The 13925-nt window shown below is 52.6% G+C and overlaps 1 protein-coding gene across 2 annotated transcripts in view; it reads left to right on the top strand.

Annotated features, from left to right (window-relative positions):
* Nucleotides 1-1306: 1306 nt before the first annotated feature.
* Clip3 (CAP-Gly domain containing linker protein 3) overlaps nt 1307-13925 on the top strand; it is a 16150-nt gene continuing 3531 nt past the window's right edge. The window contains exons 1-12 of one of the 2 annotated variants that reach the window (XM_032893951.1): nt 1307-1455; nt 1762-1983; nt 6051-6190; nt 6276-6369; nt 6566-6727; nt 7163-7281; nt 8109-8345; nt 11606-11741; nt 11896-12024; nt 13143-13286; nt 13388-13511; nt 13682-13746. In XM_032893951.1, the coding sequence (XP_032749842.1) occupies nt 1818-1983; nt 6051-6190; nt 6276-6369; nt 6566-6727; nt 7163-7281; nt 8109-8345; nt 11606-11741; nt 11896-12024; nt 13143-13286; nt 13388-13511; nt 13682-13746 (1516 nt within the window). In that variant the 5' untranslated portion in view covers nt 1307-1455; nt 1762-1817. The remainder of the gene's footprint in view (nt 1456-1761; nt 1984-6050; nt 6191-6275; nt 6370-6565; nt 6728-7162; nt 7282-8108; nt 8346-11605; nt 11742-11895; nt 12025-13142; nt 13287-13387; nt 13512-13681; nt 13747-13925) is intronic. The other variant, XM_032893952.1, reaches the window with a different exon arrangement.

Below are 13925 nucleotides of genomic sequence, written 5' to 3'. Positions count from 1 at the left end.
GAGAAAACCCAAGGGGTGGGTGCGATTTCTATAAAGAGCAAGTTGTCACTGAAAAGGTACTTGTGGGTAAATATTAAGGAAGGGTGGGGACCATCCAGGTGTCTGTGGGAAGAGCTCCTAGGCAGAAGGGACAGTGAGGATGTGGTACAGGCTGCAGTGAGGTGAACTAAGAGAAGGTGAAGACGGAAGGGTGACAGGCACGTTCATGCGGGGCCATTATGGGCTATGGTGGATTACACTGGAGAGAGTGCCTGTGCATGTGTGCACGTGTGCATGTGTGACTGTGTATGTGCGTGCGTGCGTGCGTGTCTGCTTCTCTGTGTTGGTGTTGGTGATGGAGGTGGAGGAAGGAGAGGAAGAAGAAAAGGAGCAGGAGGAAGGGATTGTGATCGGTTCTTGCTCTGTTGCCCAGGTTGGCTCTGAATCGAAGGCTTTCCTCTTTAGCCTCCTAAGCGCCGGGGCGGTAGGCCTGTACCATAGCTACTAACACTGGCGCTTGCCGGGGTTGCTGTCAGGCAAGCAAATGTGTCTGAGTCCAGGAAGGTCTGGATGCGAAGCTGAAGAGGGCACCAGTTCAGCCAGGCTGAGGACAGAGAGAATAGAGGAGGTTGATGTTCCAGGCCAGGCCAGGCCAGGGAGGAACAAGTACGACCCTGGATGAAGGCTGGGAGAGGCAGGCGAGGGAGCATAAACTTCTGGAACTATCATGAAGAGGGAGTTCCCAGTCTGCCCATTAGAAGAAAGAGGCGGAAGGCCCAGGGTGCTTTGGGGTACAGCAGGCAAGCCAGCTAGCTGTGAGGCTGAGGTGGCCCTGAGCTAGGAGTGATACAGGCTTTTAGAGAGGGCACCCGGAGACGGATGGGCACCCTGGACACTACCGCAACCGGTGACTCTTGGTTCACGCACCACCACCCTTCAGCAGGTGGCTAATAACCTTTTTGTCCTGGGTGATGAGGGTAAGAGTGATGAGGAAGATGACTGACCACAGAGGGAGTTAGGACTGAGATTTACAAAGAGCTGACACAGTACCAGACTCACCACTGCTCAAAACGACCTGGTTTGCTGAGTGGAGGAAAACACCCGTTCCCACCCATGTCCTTTTAGTTCTCCTCTCTACCTCATCCTGTTCCTATTCTATGCTTGTCACATCCTTCCAGGGGGACTGTCTCCCCTTCCTCTAGAGATCCTGAGTGTCTAGCCCCTTCCCGCTGCCTCCAGCGTCTGCCTCAACGCTGTCTCCCAGCATCTCCTCCCTCCACCCCCCTGTGTCTTGCCACTGCGCATGCTCCGCCAGCCGCCCCTCCTTCTTCATCCCCATCCCCGCCTCTGTCTGGGCCTCGTCCCCTTCTCTCTGTCTCCCTCGTCCCCCCCCATTTCGTCCCCGACACCGACACCCCTGATACTCCTGCACTCTTTTTCAGTCTCAGCCTAGCTCTCCAATCCGCGCTATCCGAGGTAAGAAGGGAGGCTGGGGAGAAGGGGAGGGGCGAAGCATCCTGCATCCCTAGATAAACAAACCCCGGGAGGGGGCGGCGGAGACCCAGGGGCCTGGCACCCGAAGAGAAGAATGGGAGGCTGGGCCTGAGGGAAGTAGCAGGCGTTGGGGCCCATATCTCTGGCCTTCTAGTGAGTAAAGGGGATTCTTTTGGTCGCCCAAATCCAGAGCTGAGGACTAGGGGGCCTCCTGTGGCTCTTGGAGCTTCTGTGGGGCTTGGACCCCCGCGCTGTGGGGAGCCCTCTCTAGCTGACCTCTATCTTAAGGTTTGCCTCCAGGCCACCCCCAACTTTGCACCGGCCCCCAAGGGCTACTGAGGACCATGACTAAGACGGATCCTGCCCCAATGGCCCCTCCGCCCCGAGGGGAGGAGGAAGAGGAGGAGGAGGAAGATGAACCGGTCCCAGAAGCCCCCAGCCCCACCCAGGAGCGCCGGCAAAAGCCAGTTGTGCACCCCTCAGCACCTGCTCCGCTCCCCAAAGACTACGGTAATCACTGTCCCCACCCTGGAATCTGGTCTGGAGCTGTAGGCGATGGTGGGTGGGTGGCTTGGCTGTGTTGACGGTGATAGTGGGGGCATGCTGAAGGGGTCCATGGGAATCTTAGTAGCAGAGCCTTTTAGACCTCTCCTCTTCATTAATTACGTTCATCTATTAGAGAATGGGGGTTGGAGAAATTCTAGTCCTCCATTCATGACATATCAATTCAGTCGTTTAGTCATTCAACAAACACTGTCTGGAAGCTACTGCCAGCCTAACTTTATGCTAGGAACTGGAGCTACAGCACAGAGCAAGGCTTTCCTGAGGCTTTGCCGAGAGAATTCCCCAATCACAGCCCCACAAACGAGGCTAAATATGAGATTACAGGAGACAATGAGATTGATTTCTATCAAGCACAGAATGCTGCCAGAGGTTTTAAGAGACACGGTTCCCCTTAAGAGGTAGCATGTGGGGAAAACCCAGGTTGGAGCCGGGAGGGGGAGGCTGTAGGAGAATTAAATACAGGAGTCAAGGGTCTGAGGTGGAAGGAAGGGTGTGAGGAAGGAGCTGAGAGTAGCTGGGGAAACGAAGTGCCTATTCATTCCATTCATGGAGGACGCAGGATCCAGGCATGAGCCTTGCTCCCAGAGAGACCCAACAAGTGAAAGGATACACGAGTGCACAGTGGAGTGTGTGCTGAGTATCAAAAGGCAGAGGCTTCCAGCACGCAACGCTGGTAGTTGGCTGGGTCTTTCTGATTAGGTGCATTGCAGACTGAGGCCGGAGCACAAGGAGGAAGCAGCTGTAAGCAGCTTGGAGCAATAGCTCCAGTTGGAGAAGAGTCTGTGCAAATGCCCGGGGGCAGAAATGCCAAAGAGTCTGTGCAAAGGCCTGGGGGCAGAAATGCCAAAGAGTCTGTGCAAAGGCCCAGAGGCAGAAATGCGTTTGGGATGGTGAGACCACAGAACTGCATTTAGGAAGTAATCAGAATGGGGACAGGTCTGGGAGTGGCTTCCAGGCCTCACCCAGGGCTTTCCCTGAATTCCTGTGAGTGTGAAAAGGAGAAAACAGTGTGTGCGCGTGTGTAACCTAAAAATAGAGTAGTGACAGATTCTACGGGCAACCTTGTTAATTACATTTTAATTGATTTTTTTGTGTGCTTGCGCGAACATGCTATGGCGCGTGTGTGCCAGTCAGGTGACACATTTCTGTCGATCTTTTCTCTCCTTTCACCCTGTGAGTCCCAGGGATAGAACTTGGGTCATCAGGCTTGGTGACAAGCCTTTACCAGCAGAGCCGTCCTACTGGCTTTTGATTGACAGTCTTGAAAGCTCCTTCCTGCTTCTGATTAGAGAGAGATGGAGCTTCACCCTGGGCTGGATGTGGGAGAGAGGTTTGAGGACCTCTCTGGAGAAGAGGCTGGTAATTCCCAGGGGCTGCGAAACTAGTGCTAGGTTCAGAGAGTTGGGGGATGGGGCAGGAAGGATCTTAGCTGGAGAGGTGGCTCAGTTGATAAAGTCCTTGCTGTGTAGCTGTATTTAGTTAGATCCCCAATACACACACAAAAGGGTTGGTAGGCATTGGCTGCTGGAATCTGTAAGCCCAGCGCTGGGGAGTCAGAAACAGGAGGATGCCTGGGGCTGACCCTGTCTCAAAACTAAGGTGACCAACAGAGGGAGACAGACGACATCAACCTCTGTTCCCGCGGTGCACACTCTCCATATGTGTATATACAGAGCCACACACAACAGTATCGTCTGGGAGTCTGGGGTGCAGCGGGAGGGTCCAGCCCATGGGCCCTCGGAGTAGTCCTGCTTGTAGAACAAAGGTTCTGGCAATGTGGCGTGTTCAGGGAGAAAGCTAAAGGTGGTGTTTGTTGGCTCCGTTCATGTAGTACTTCTGAAGAGATCCAGTAGGCCTTTCCTGCACGGTGGTGTACTGTGAAGCAGGCAGTGTAGGCACACCCAGCTGTGGGCCTTGAGGCGTAAGGAAGGCGGCACAGAAACACAGTGTGTGCGTGAAGCTGTCTGCAGCGAAGGTGACAACCGAGAATGGAAGAGAGAGAAGAGAGAGGAGAAACTCGGGGTGTGGTTCAGCTTGGAGTTTGTCCTCAGCAGGGAAAGGACTAGAAGGAGAAAGGGTAAGGGAGGAAAAATGGTAGAGAAAGGAACACTGGGGACGGAACCTACATACCATTTTGGGGGTTTGCAGCACACCAAGACATCTCGGACAGGAGGCCAGGGCTAGCGGTTTAGACTGGGTGGTGTGAGGAGGCCTCTCTTTGGATTTGGGTTTGCAAAGCCTCGTGGAGGCCTGAGGGAGGACACTGGAAACAGCAGTGCAGAGAGGCCAGAATTTGCTTGGCACATTGGAGGGACAGAAGGTTGGCTGAAGGGGCCTAAGGGAGCAGGATGGCGCAGAAGATAAAAGGGACCAGATTGTCCAGAGCCTTGTGCACCACGGGGAGGCCTGTGGACCGTAGTGTGAAGGAAGGACGGGAGCCAGAGAAAGGTTCTGAGCCAGGAAAGGCTGTGACGTCAGTGGATGGGGACAGACTCCTGACCGGCTGTCCACGGTCACGTCTCTGAATGCGTGGGATCCAGTCTTCACTTACTCGTCCATTCAGCACACGCCGAGGCCGAGGCCCGTGTGGAATGTCACCCAGAGCAACACTCGCCAGCATCCCATCCACGAAAAGACCTGCCTTCGAGCACTGCCCTGGCTGGCCTCAGAGCAGACGGAGCCTGTTAGCCTGGCCATGGCTCTGTTACATAGGTGCTATTTATTACTTTGTTATTTTTTTATTTTTTAAATTACGTGTACTCACGTGCATCTGCATGTGGGTATACGCACATGAATGCAGGTGCTCGAGAAGCCCAGAGGTGTCAGATCACCCCAGAACAAGAGTTGTAGGCAGTCGTGAGCCACGTGAGGAGGGTGCTGGGATCTAAGCTTAAGTCCTCAGCAAGAGCAGCACGTGACCTGAACCGCTACCTCATCTCCCCAGCCTCCAGAACGTTTTAAAGAAACATTCGAGTTCCTTAAAAATCAAACAAGAACAACAACAGAAATAGGAAAGATTTCGGGCATATTTATTTATTTGAGACACGGTCTCATTGCACAGCCCCAGGTGGCCTAGAACTCCTGTTTTAGACCAGGCTGTCTTAGAACTCACAGAGCTCCATTTGCTTCTTGTCTGGCTGAGCTTTTTAGATAACGATTAAAGAGGAAAACTAGCCTCTCCTCTTGGAATTTAACCAGGCTGTGTCCATTCTGTTTGTGTACGCGTGTGCACAGGTACAAGGTGCTGATGACAGAATCCAGGGCCTTGCGTATGCTAAGCCAGCGTCAACCGCTGAGCTACGTCTCCAGCGGCTTCATTGTGGAGGCGGGGTCTTGTTATGAAGATCAGGCTGATGTGGACTTAGTCGTATAGCCAGTTAGTCCGTGGTGGCCTCAAATTCCCAAGCACTGACCATCCAGCTCACTGTGCCCATAGTTTGACCTGGGGACTGGGGCCCAGAGTCTTAGCAGGACCCTTGGATGTGCAGCTAGAAAGGTGCTGGACCTGCAGCCACTCTCTCAGAGGGTAAAATTACCTGATTATGGGGTTGGGAATTTAGCACAGGGGAGAACCGTTGCCAGAAAGTGAAAGGCCCTGGGTTCGGCCCCCAGCTCAAAAAAAAAAAAAAGGAAAAAAAGAAAAGAAAAAAAAATACCCGATTGTCCAATTTCTTTCTTTTTTTTTTTTTTCTTTTTCTTTTTTTCGAGCTGGGGACCAACCTAGGGCCTTGCGCTTTTGCAGGCAAGCGCCTACCACTGAGCTAAATCCCCAACCCCCATTGTCCAATTTCTTAAGACACTGGGGGTCTATACGTTACCCATTTAGCATCCTCCTCTTTACGTTGAGACCTGCTGGTCTTCCAGAAAATACCTGTGGGTTGACTGTGGCCCGCATGCCACCACTTCAAACCATGTATTCAGGACTCTTTAAAGGCAACATGGCAGAGGCTCCTTCCCTCGTGATGCAAAGGGGAGGCAGCTTGCCTAGGGTGAGTCTGGACTTCTTTCTCCAGCTTTTACCTTCTTCGACCCTAATGACCCCGCGTGCCAGGAGATTCTCTTTGATCCGAAGACCACCATCCCAGAGCTGTTTGCCATCGTACGCCAGTGGGTTCCCCAAGTCCAGCACAAGATAGACGTCATTGGCAATGAGGTAGGAGCACTTGGGGAGGCCGGGGACGGAGGAGACCTGGTTCCCCGTGTTTGGGTAATCCTATGATATTATCTGGTGCTCACAGATTCTGCGTCGGGGCTGCCATGTGAATGATCGTGACGGCCTCACAGATATGACACTGCTCCATTATGCATGCAAGGCTGGGGCCCATGGAGTTGGTAAGAGCCCAGACCCCAAAACCTAGGCTCCCAACCCTGATACCCCCAAAATCACCGAGGACTTATGCCCTAAAAGCACATCTGGAAACTGCTATCCAAGGCTCCAAAACGCATAACTGAGACACCAGGGTCCCTACGGACATGTTGGGCATTTGTATTGGAAAATGGCTTCCTAGTTGACCCTGGCTCTTTGCAGGAGACCCTGCGGCCGCTGTGCGCCTCTCGCAGCAGCTGCTGGCGCTAGGTGCAGATGTGACCCTGCGCAGCCGCTGGACCAACATGAACGCACTTCACTATGCGGCCTATTTCGACGTGCCAGACCTTGTGCGTGTGCTGCTGAAAGGGGCGAGGCCCAGGGGTGAGGAGGCGGAGCCTTGCTGGGATGGGGGCGGGGCTGGATGAGGGGTGGAGTTTCTTGGAGGAGGGGGCCCAGGGTTTTGAGAGTGTGGGGGCCACCATCCATCTGGTTAAGGGGGAAAAAAACCCCAAGACGAAAGGATAAAAGACTGAGGCTTAACTTTGAAGGGTTCTGGGATTCAAACAGGAAACAAGGGCTAGAGGGGCATGCGCATGTGCACAGGGCAGCGGGGGTGGGGTAGGGTGGGGTGGGGTGTGTGTGCTGTTGGCCAGGGTATGTAGTGATTGGCTTATATACGGGATGGACAATAATGGGATAGAAGGGCAGGTTGGGTAAGATGCTTAGAGCCAGGAACCCTGAGCAGAGGGGAGGCTCCATGCAGATGCTGCAGGAGGTCACTCACTCTTACCCTTCCCTCACGTGCCCACTTCGCAGTGGTGAACTCCACCTGCAGTGACTTCAACCATGGCTCAGCTCTGCACATCGCTGCCTCGAATCTGTGCCTGGGCGCCGCCAAATGTTTACTGGAGCATGGTGCCAACCCAGCGCTGAGGGTACCGCCACCCACCCCTTCATCTCCTCCCTCCTGCCCCCCCCCTTCCCTTCACCACTCCTAAAGCATCAGGAAACCTCTGCACGTTTTACAAATGAAATCACACCCGAGATTCACGGAGTAGTCATTCTGCAGCACGTCACTTCTGTTTACTAGAAGCCCCGTTTTACGATGGGGAGGCTGAAGTGAAGAGATCAAAAGAATTGCCCAGGATATGCTATGAGGAGTGTGTTCATTTCTTTCAGTTCTGGGTGACTAGAATCAGTGATGTAACAGGCTCCAGCCTGGAGTCTTGCAGATTGACTTTGAATCTCTTGTCTTTTTTTTTTTTTTTTTTTTTTCAGAGCTGGGGACCAACCCAGGGCCTTGCGCCATAGGCAAGGCAAGTGCTCTACCACTGAGCTAAATCCCCAACCCCCGCTTTTTTTTTTTTTTTTTTTTTATGTTTGGTTTTGAGATCGGGTCTCACTATGTACATAGCCCTGGCTGGTCTGAAACTCTGTAGACCAGGCTGGCCTCAAACCCTCAGAGATCTGCCTGCTTCTGCTTCTGCCTCCCTTGCACTGGAACTAAAGGTGCGCACTACCACTATCTGCCTTTTGAGACAGGGTTCCACTATGTAGGCCTGGCTGGCCCGGAACTCCCTCTGTATACTTGGCAGACACGTACCACTACACCCAGGTCACATCCTCTTTCCACATTGGCCTAGGGTGTAAGATAACACAATTCCTGCTTTACCCAATCTGGGGGTCTGAGGTGCGGTCTCCAAAGGGGTAGTATGGCTTGTCCCACTCGGTCCCCATTTCTTGTGTTCTCTCTGATCCACAGAATCGAAAAGGACAGGTACCAGCGGAAGTGGTCCCAGACCCCATGGACATGTCCCTTGACAAGGCAGAGGCGGCCCTGGTGGCCAAGGAACTGCGGACGCTGCTAGAAGAGGCTGTGCCACTGTCCTGCACCCTTCCTAAAGTCACACTACCCAACTATGACAACGTCCCAGGCAATCTCATGCTCAGCGCCCTGGGCCTGCGTCTAGGAGACCGAGTGCTCCTCGATGGCCAGAAGGTTAGGGGTTGGGGTGAGGGGATGGAAGGCCTCAGCTCTCTCATCCCTCCCGGAGCTGGGTGCATGGGCTACAGACGGACTCCCTGGCAGTCACATAGTACTCCCTTTCTCCTAGAAGTTGTTACCAGCACACTCTATTTGTATGATACATACCCCATGCTGAGCTCTGACAGACCTGTCCCCTGACAGTGACAGCCCATTGCAGTCACAGCTGAAACCGTGCTTAGCATAGCTCTCTGTGTACTGTGGCTCTCCTGGAAGGCCTGTGACACACTTCACCCTCGGGCACAAAGTCATAGCTTTCACTGGGATGTTATGTGCTGGAGAGCCTCAGGGTGAGGCCTGCCTAGAAGCTAAGGGACCCAGGAGAAGAGAAGCAGGAAGTGTCTTGAGTTAAAAGCAATCGGGGGTTGGGGATTTAGCTCAGTGGTAGAGCGCTTGCCTAGGAAGCGCAAGGCCCTGGGTTCAGTCCCCAGCTCCGGAAAAAAAAAAAAAGGAAAAAAAAGCAATCGGAGGAGGAGCTGAGGAAGAGGCAGAGAAAGTGTGCCCCATCCACACACTTCAGCTTTCATTGCCTTGCCTGGTGTCCCTCGGGCCATGCCCATTTGTTCTTTAGGACAGAGGGTCGTGTGAACCCCAGCTCTGCTCTCGTGGAGTTCTGACAATGGAGTAGACAGTAAAGTCCTGCTGTGGCTCTGGTCATTCCCAGTGACAGCAAGGACTGTGACAAACATTCAGTGCCTGGATTTTAGGAAACAGACCCTGGCTGGAGGCAGGAGTGGTTTTAGCTGGAGTGTTCTGAAAAGGCTTCCTGAGGCGGTGATGTTCAAGCTGAGAGTAGCTCCCAGAGGTCTGGCTGCTGATAGGAAGGAACAGGGTGAAAACAGAGGAATTCTGGGACAGGAGGGGTGAAGGAAGTAAGGTGTGTGTGTGTGTGTGTGTGTGTGTAACGAGAAACTGTATGAGTTATGTTTTGTTTCCTAACCGAAAGCTCCTGGGGCCATGAGGTGAAGGTGGTCGCCTCGCAGGTGTGTCAGTGTAAGTTCAGCCACCAGAAACCTTGTAAAGTAGAACTGATTCAAAGACATTCTCTTCTAATTCGCACACATGTACCACGGCACTCGCACACACCCCATACACAGCATTCACACGCACACATACTCTTAATAATACTAATAATAATAGTGGGTTTTGGTTTCGTTGTTGTTGTTTTTGTTTTTTTGGACACGATCTCTCTATATAGACCAGGCTGACCTCAAACTTGGAGATTCATGTGCCTCCGCCTTCTGAGTGCTGGCATGAGAGGCATGTATGACCACACCCGGCAATAATTTATTTTACTCTATTGAGACAAGAGTCTCACTGTACAGGTAGCCTTGTCTGCTCAGGAATTAGTAATTAGATGAATCTGGCCTCAAACTCCCAGAGATCTGTTTTTGCCTCCCTGGTCCTGGGATCAAAGGTGTGCACCATCGTGCCTGGCTGATAATAACGTTTTTAAAGAGCTCACCATGGATCACCCGGAAAACTTCCTGTAACTCACTGGACAGTTTGTGGGTATGGGCCAACTCTTCGTATTTTATATCCCAGAAGAGGCTCCAAAAGAAGGGTCTTTTGTCCTTACTCGTGGGATACCCAACACTGTAGCTTGCCCAGGTCCAGTTCAGGTTTGTCACACACCAGCAGTAGGTCCTGGGATAGTGATTCTCCTGTCTGTCAGCTTCTCCAACTGTAAATGAGATGGTAGTGCCCATCTCAGGCAGGTTGGGGGTGCATGTCAGAGAGTCAGAGGCCTTTAGAAGAGAGCACGGCACAGAGCCCAGCCCCACACAAACCAGTCAGCAGGCTAGCTCTGTCGGTCTGTCTGTGGTGCTGGAGATGGAGCTCGTGCTTCAGATATATAGGCCAACGCTCCGTCACCGAGCCGCGTCTCCCGTTTTACTTAGCCTGTTCTTCACACAGAGAACTCACAGCTAGGAGTGAGAGCTGAAGTAGCTCAGAATGCTTGCCCATTAGCATGAGCACCAAATGGCTGTGTGTGGTGGCGCATTCCTGCAGTCCTAGCTCTCAGGAGGCAGAAGAAGCAGGGGAGTCAGAAGTCCAAGGCCAGCCTGGGCTACTTGAAACCCTGACTCAAAAAAAAGAATACAAGGTGTGTGAAAATTAGGAGGTCTCATGGAACTATAGTAACCACAGTCACCGAGAACTCTACAGCTAAGTATTTTTTTAAAAAAATATGTGTATGTTTTTAAATGTGTGCAGAGTAATGCAGTACCCCAGGAGTCCAGAAGAGGGCATTGGATCCCCAGAGCTACAGTCACAGGTGGTTATGAGCCTTCTGGCTGGGTGCTGGGAACCAAACTTCTGCCATCTTGACATCTTAACCATTGACCTGTCTCTCCGACATCCTTATGTGTCTTCAAAAATGTTCCCTCCCCTACTCTTTTTTAAAAAAATGTATTTGTTATATATTAAGTACACTGTAGCTGTCTTCAGACACACCAGAAGAGGGCATCAGATCCCATTACAGATGGTTGGGAGCCACCATGTGGTTGCTGGGGAATTGAACTCAGGACCTCTGGAAGGGCAGTCAGTGTTCTTAACCACTGAGCCATCTCTCCAGTTCCCCCTCCCCCACTTTTTGTTTTTTTTGTTTTTTTGTTTTCGGAGCTGGGGACTGAACCCAGGGCCTTGCCCTTGCTAGGCAAGCACTTTACCACTGCGCTAAATCCCCAACCCCCCTCCCCCACTTTTAAGCCAGGTGTGATGCCATGTGCCAGCACTGGGGGAGACTAAGGCAGGAAGAGGTCCAGGCCTAGCTCAAGGGGGTGGGGGAGCACAGATTAACTGAGACAGGGTCTCACTCTGTAGCCTGGGCTGGACTGGAACTTGCTATGTGATCATGGTTGGCCCCAATCTTCCTGCAGTTCTGCCTCAGCAAAGTGTTGGGGTTGCAGACACGGAGTCACCAGACCTGGCGTCAAATTTTTAGCTGTATGTTACCTGTAGCTATGACCGTTCACTGCAGTAGGTAAGGCAGTTCTGAGACAATCGGCGGTCCTCATTAAGTGGATGCAATCTTCATTCCCATTTGGTGGATAAGGAAGCTGAGGCCTAAAGAGTCCTACATAGTCACATAGTCAATAAGGGCCAGAGCTCAGATTTGAACCTGGTTCCTGCATCCATTTCTGCCTTGCTGCCTGTCTGTCACTGTGGTCTCCAAGGCCCCCGTCCAAACCATGTTATCCTTGTCTCCCCAGACGGGCACGCTGAGGTTCTGTGGGACCACCGAGTTCGCCAGTGGTCAGTGGGTGGGCGTGGAGCTAGATGAACCGGAAGGCAAGAACGACGGCAGCGTTGGGGGTGTCCGGTACTTCATCTGCCCTCCCAAGCAGGGTCAGTCTCTAACTGGGGCCTGGGGCCAGCGGGATGGTATGCTCAATTCTGATGCTGCTGCCTGGGGAAAGGGGATGGGGGCGGGGACACAGCAATGGCCAAGGGTCTCTTCTGGCTTGGGCAATGCTAAATTCAGTCTTTGCCCCCTCCCCAGGTCTCTTTGCATCTGTGTCCAAGGTCTCCAAGGCAGTGGATGCACCCCCCTCATCTGTTACCTCCACGCCCCGCACTCCCCGGATGGACTTCTCCCGTGTAACGGGCAAAGGCCGAAGGGAACACAAAGGTCAGAAGTGTGGCCAGATGGGTGGGAAGAGGCAGCCTTGGGGACATTGTGTGGGGAGCTCAGCTTCTGTTCTCCTCGACTCCAGCTATAGAGAATAAGCTCACTCCCTGCTTCAGTGACTTGGTCTCCCCCCTGACTCACCACTAGCCCCACCCAGCTTTCAGAAGGACTTCTGGGGTTCCCAGCCTCCTGAGACTTAGTTTCCTCTCAGGCTCGAAGACCTCTCCCAATTTTAGGGAAGAATCTGTCTCTAGGGGTTACTGTTTCAGAAGTTTCTGGCTTTTATGAATAGAGGTACTCTCAGACTAAAATTCAACCTTATCTTACCACTGTCCCCCCTTTCTCTGAGGGGTGTGTTCATGTATGGACAAGTGTTGGCAGGCATTCTCATAAATAACATGCCTGCTTGTGTGGAGCTCCGCCTGCGTCTGCCTCCTGAGTGCTGGGATTGAAGGAGTTTGCCGCCACTGTTGGCTTCCACTTAAGGGACAGAATCTCACAAAACACTGAGCACGAAGATATTATATTTGGCTAGACCGGCCAGCACACAAGCTTTGGGGATCTGCCTGTCTCTACCTTCTTGATGCCTGCGACTGCCCCTGGCTTTTCACATTGGGTGCTGGGGATCCAAACTCAGGTTCTCAAAGTGGAGCTGAGCTCAACCCTCGGGGTTTGCACAGGCTGATCTTGAACACCTTGGCTCGATGGGCGATGGTGGCCCACACCTTTAATCCCAGCGCTAGGGAAGCAGAGGCAGGTGGAACTCTGTGGGTTCAAGGTCAGCCTGGTTTACAGAGCGAGTTCTAGGGCCACACAAACCCTATCTCAGAAAACAAAAGCAAAAATAAAAGACCCACTTTAGGTCAAGTGACTTTGTCTCAGTCTCCTGAGTCCTGGGACTACAGTCCCACACCACTACCGTCAGCTCCCTTTCTTTTTCTGTCTGGTCACGCTAGGGATTGTATTCAGGACTTGAATATACGCTAAGCAAGTGAGCATATGCCCCCTAAGCCATGCCTCCAGCTTTCTTCCCTGTGTTATCGAAGGGAAATTTTGGGGCTCCTGACTTCCATCTCCATTTTTCCTTTGGTCTCCATATCTTTACCTTTCATTCCCAGGGAAGAAGAAGTCCCCATCTTCCCCATCTCTGGGCAGCCTGCAGCAGCGTGAAGGGGCCAAAGCTGAAGTTGGAGACCAAGTCCTTGTGGCAGGCCAGAAGCAGGGGATTGTGCGTTTCTATGGGAAGACGGACTTTGCTCCAGGTGAGGGTGGGCTCTGGGCTGGGATGTGGCTCAGATGCGTAAGGCCCTGGGTTGCACCCTAAGCGCTGAGGTTGAGGCCTCCTGGTGATGCCCTGTTGCAGGTTACTGGTATGGCATCGAGCTGGACCAGCCCACGGGCAAGCATGACGGCTCTGTGTTCGGTGTCCGGTACTTTACCTGTGCCCCGAGGCACGGGGTCTTTGCACCAGCATCTCGTATCCAGAGGTGAGCCTCGCTGTACCCCTCCACTCAGGAAGCCACATAGAACCCATGTCTCCCCTCAGATGGTCCTTTTGGACAGGCACGACATGGTTGGTTGTTCCACTGTACCTTTTTTCCTTTGGGGTTCATCTCCTAGCCCTTCGTGGTTCTGAATATTCTATGTGTCTCCCCAGGATTGGTGGATCCACTGATCCCCCTGGAGACAGTGTTGGAGCCAAAAAAGTGCATCAAGTGACAAGTGAGTTGGGGGCCAGGATGGGGGAAGGGTTGTGGGTTCTCAGCCATGTGTTAGTGACAATCTCTGGCATTTAGTTTGATACACATGGCCCAGAAAAATAGGAGACAGGGTCCCAAGAAGATAGGGACTATAGATATGGAGAAGTTAACAAGGGTATGAGGGTTTGGGATACGGTTTAG

The sequence above is a fragment of the Rattus rattus genome, chromosome 2 (genome assembly GCF_011064425.1).
Source record: "Rattus rattus isolate New Zealand chromosome 2, Rrattus_CSIRO_v1, whole genome shotgun sequence".
NCBI classification, from domain to species: domain Eukaryota; kingdom Metazoa; phylum Chordata; class Mammalia; order Rodentia; family Muridae; genus Rattus; species Rattus rattus.
The sequence above is the reverse complement of the archived record's forward strand: the minus strand, read 5'-3'. Positions and strand labels throughout refer to the sequence as shown.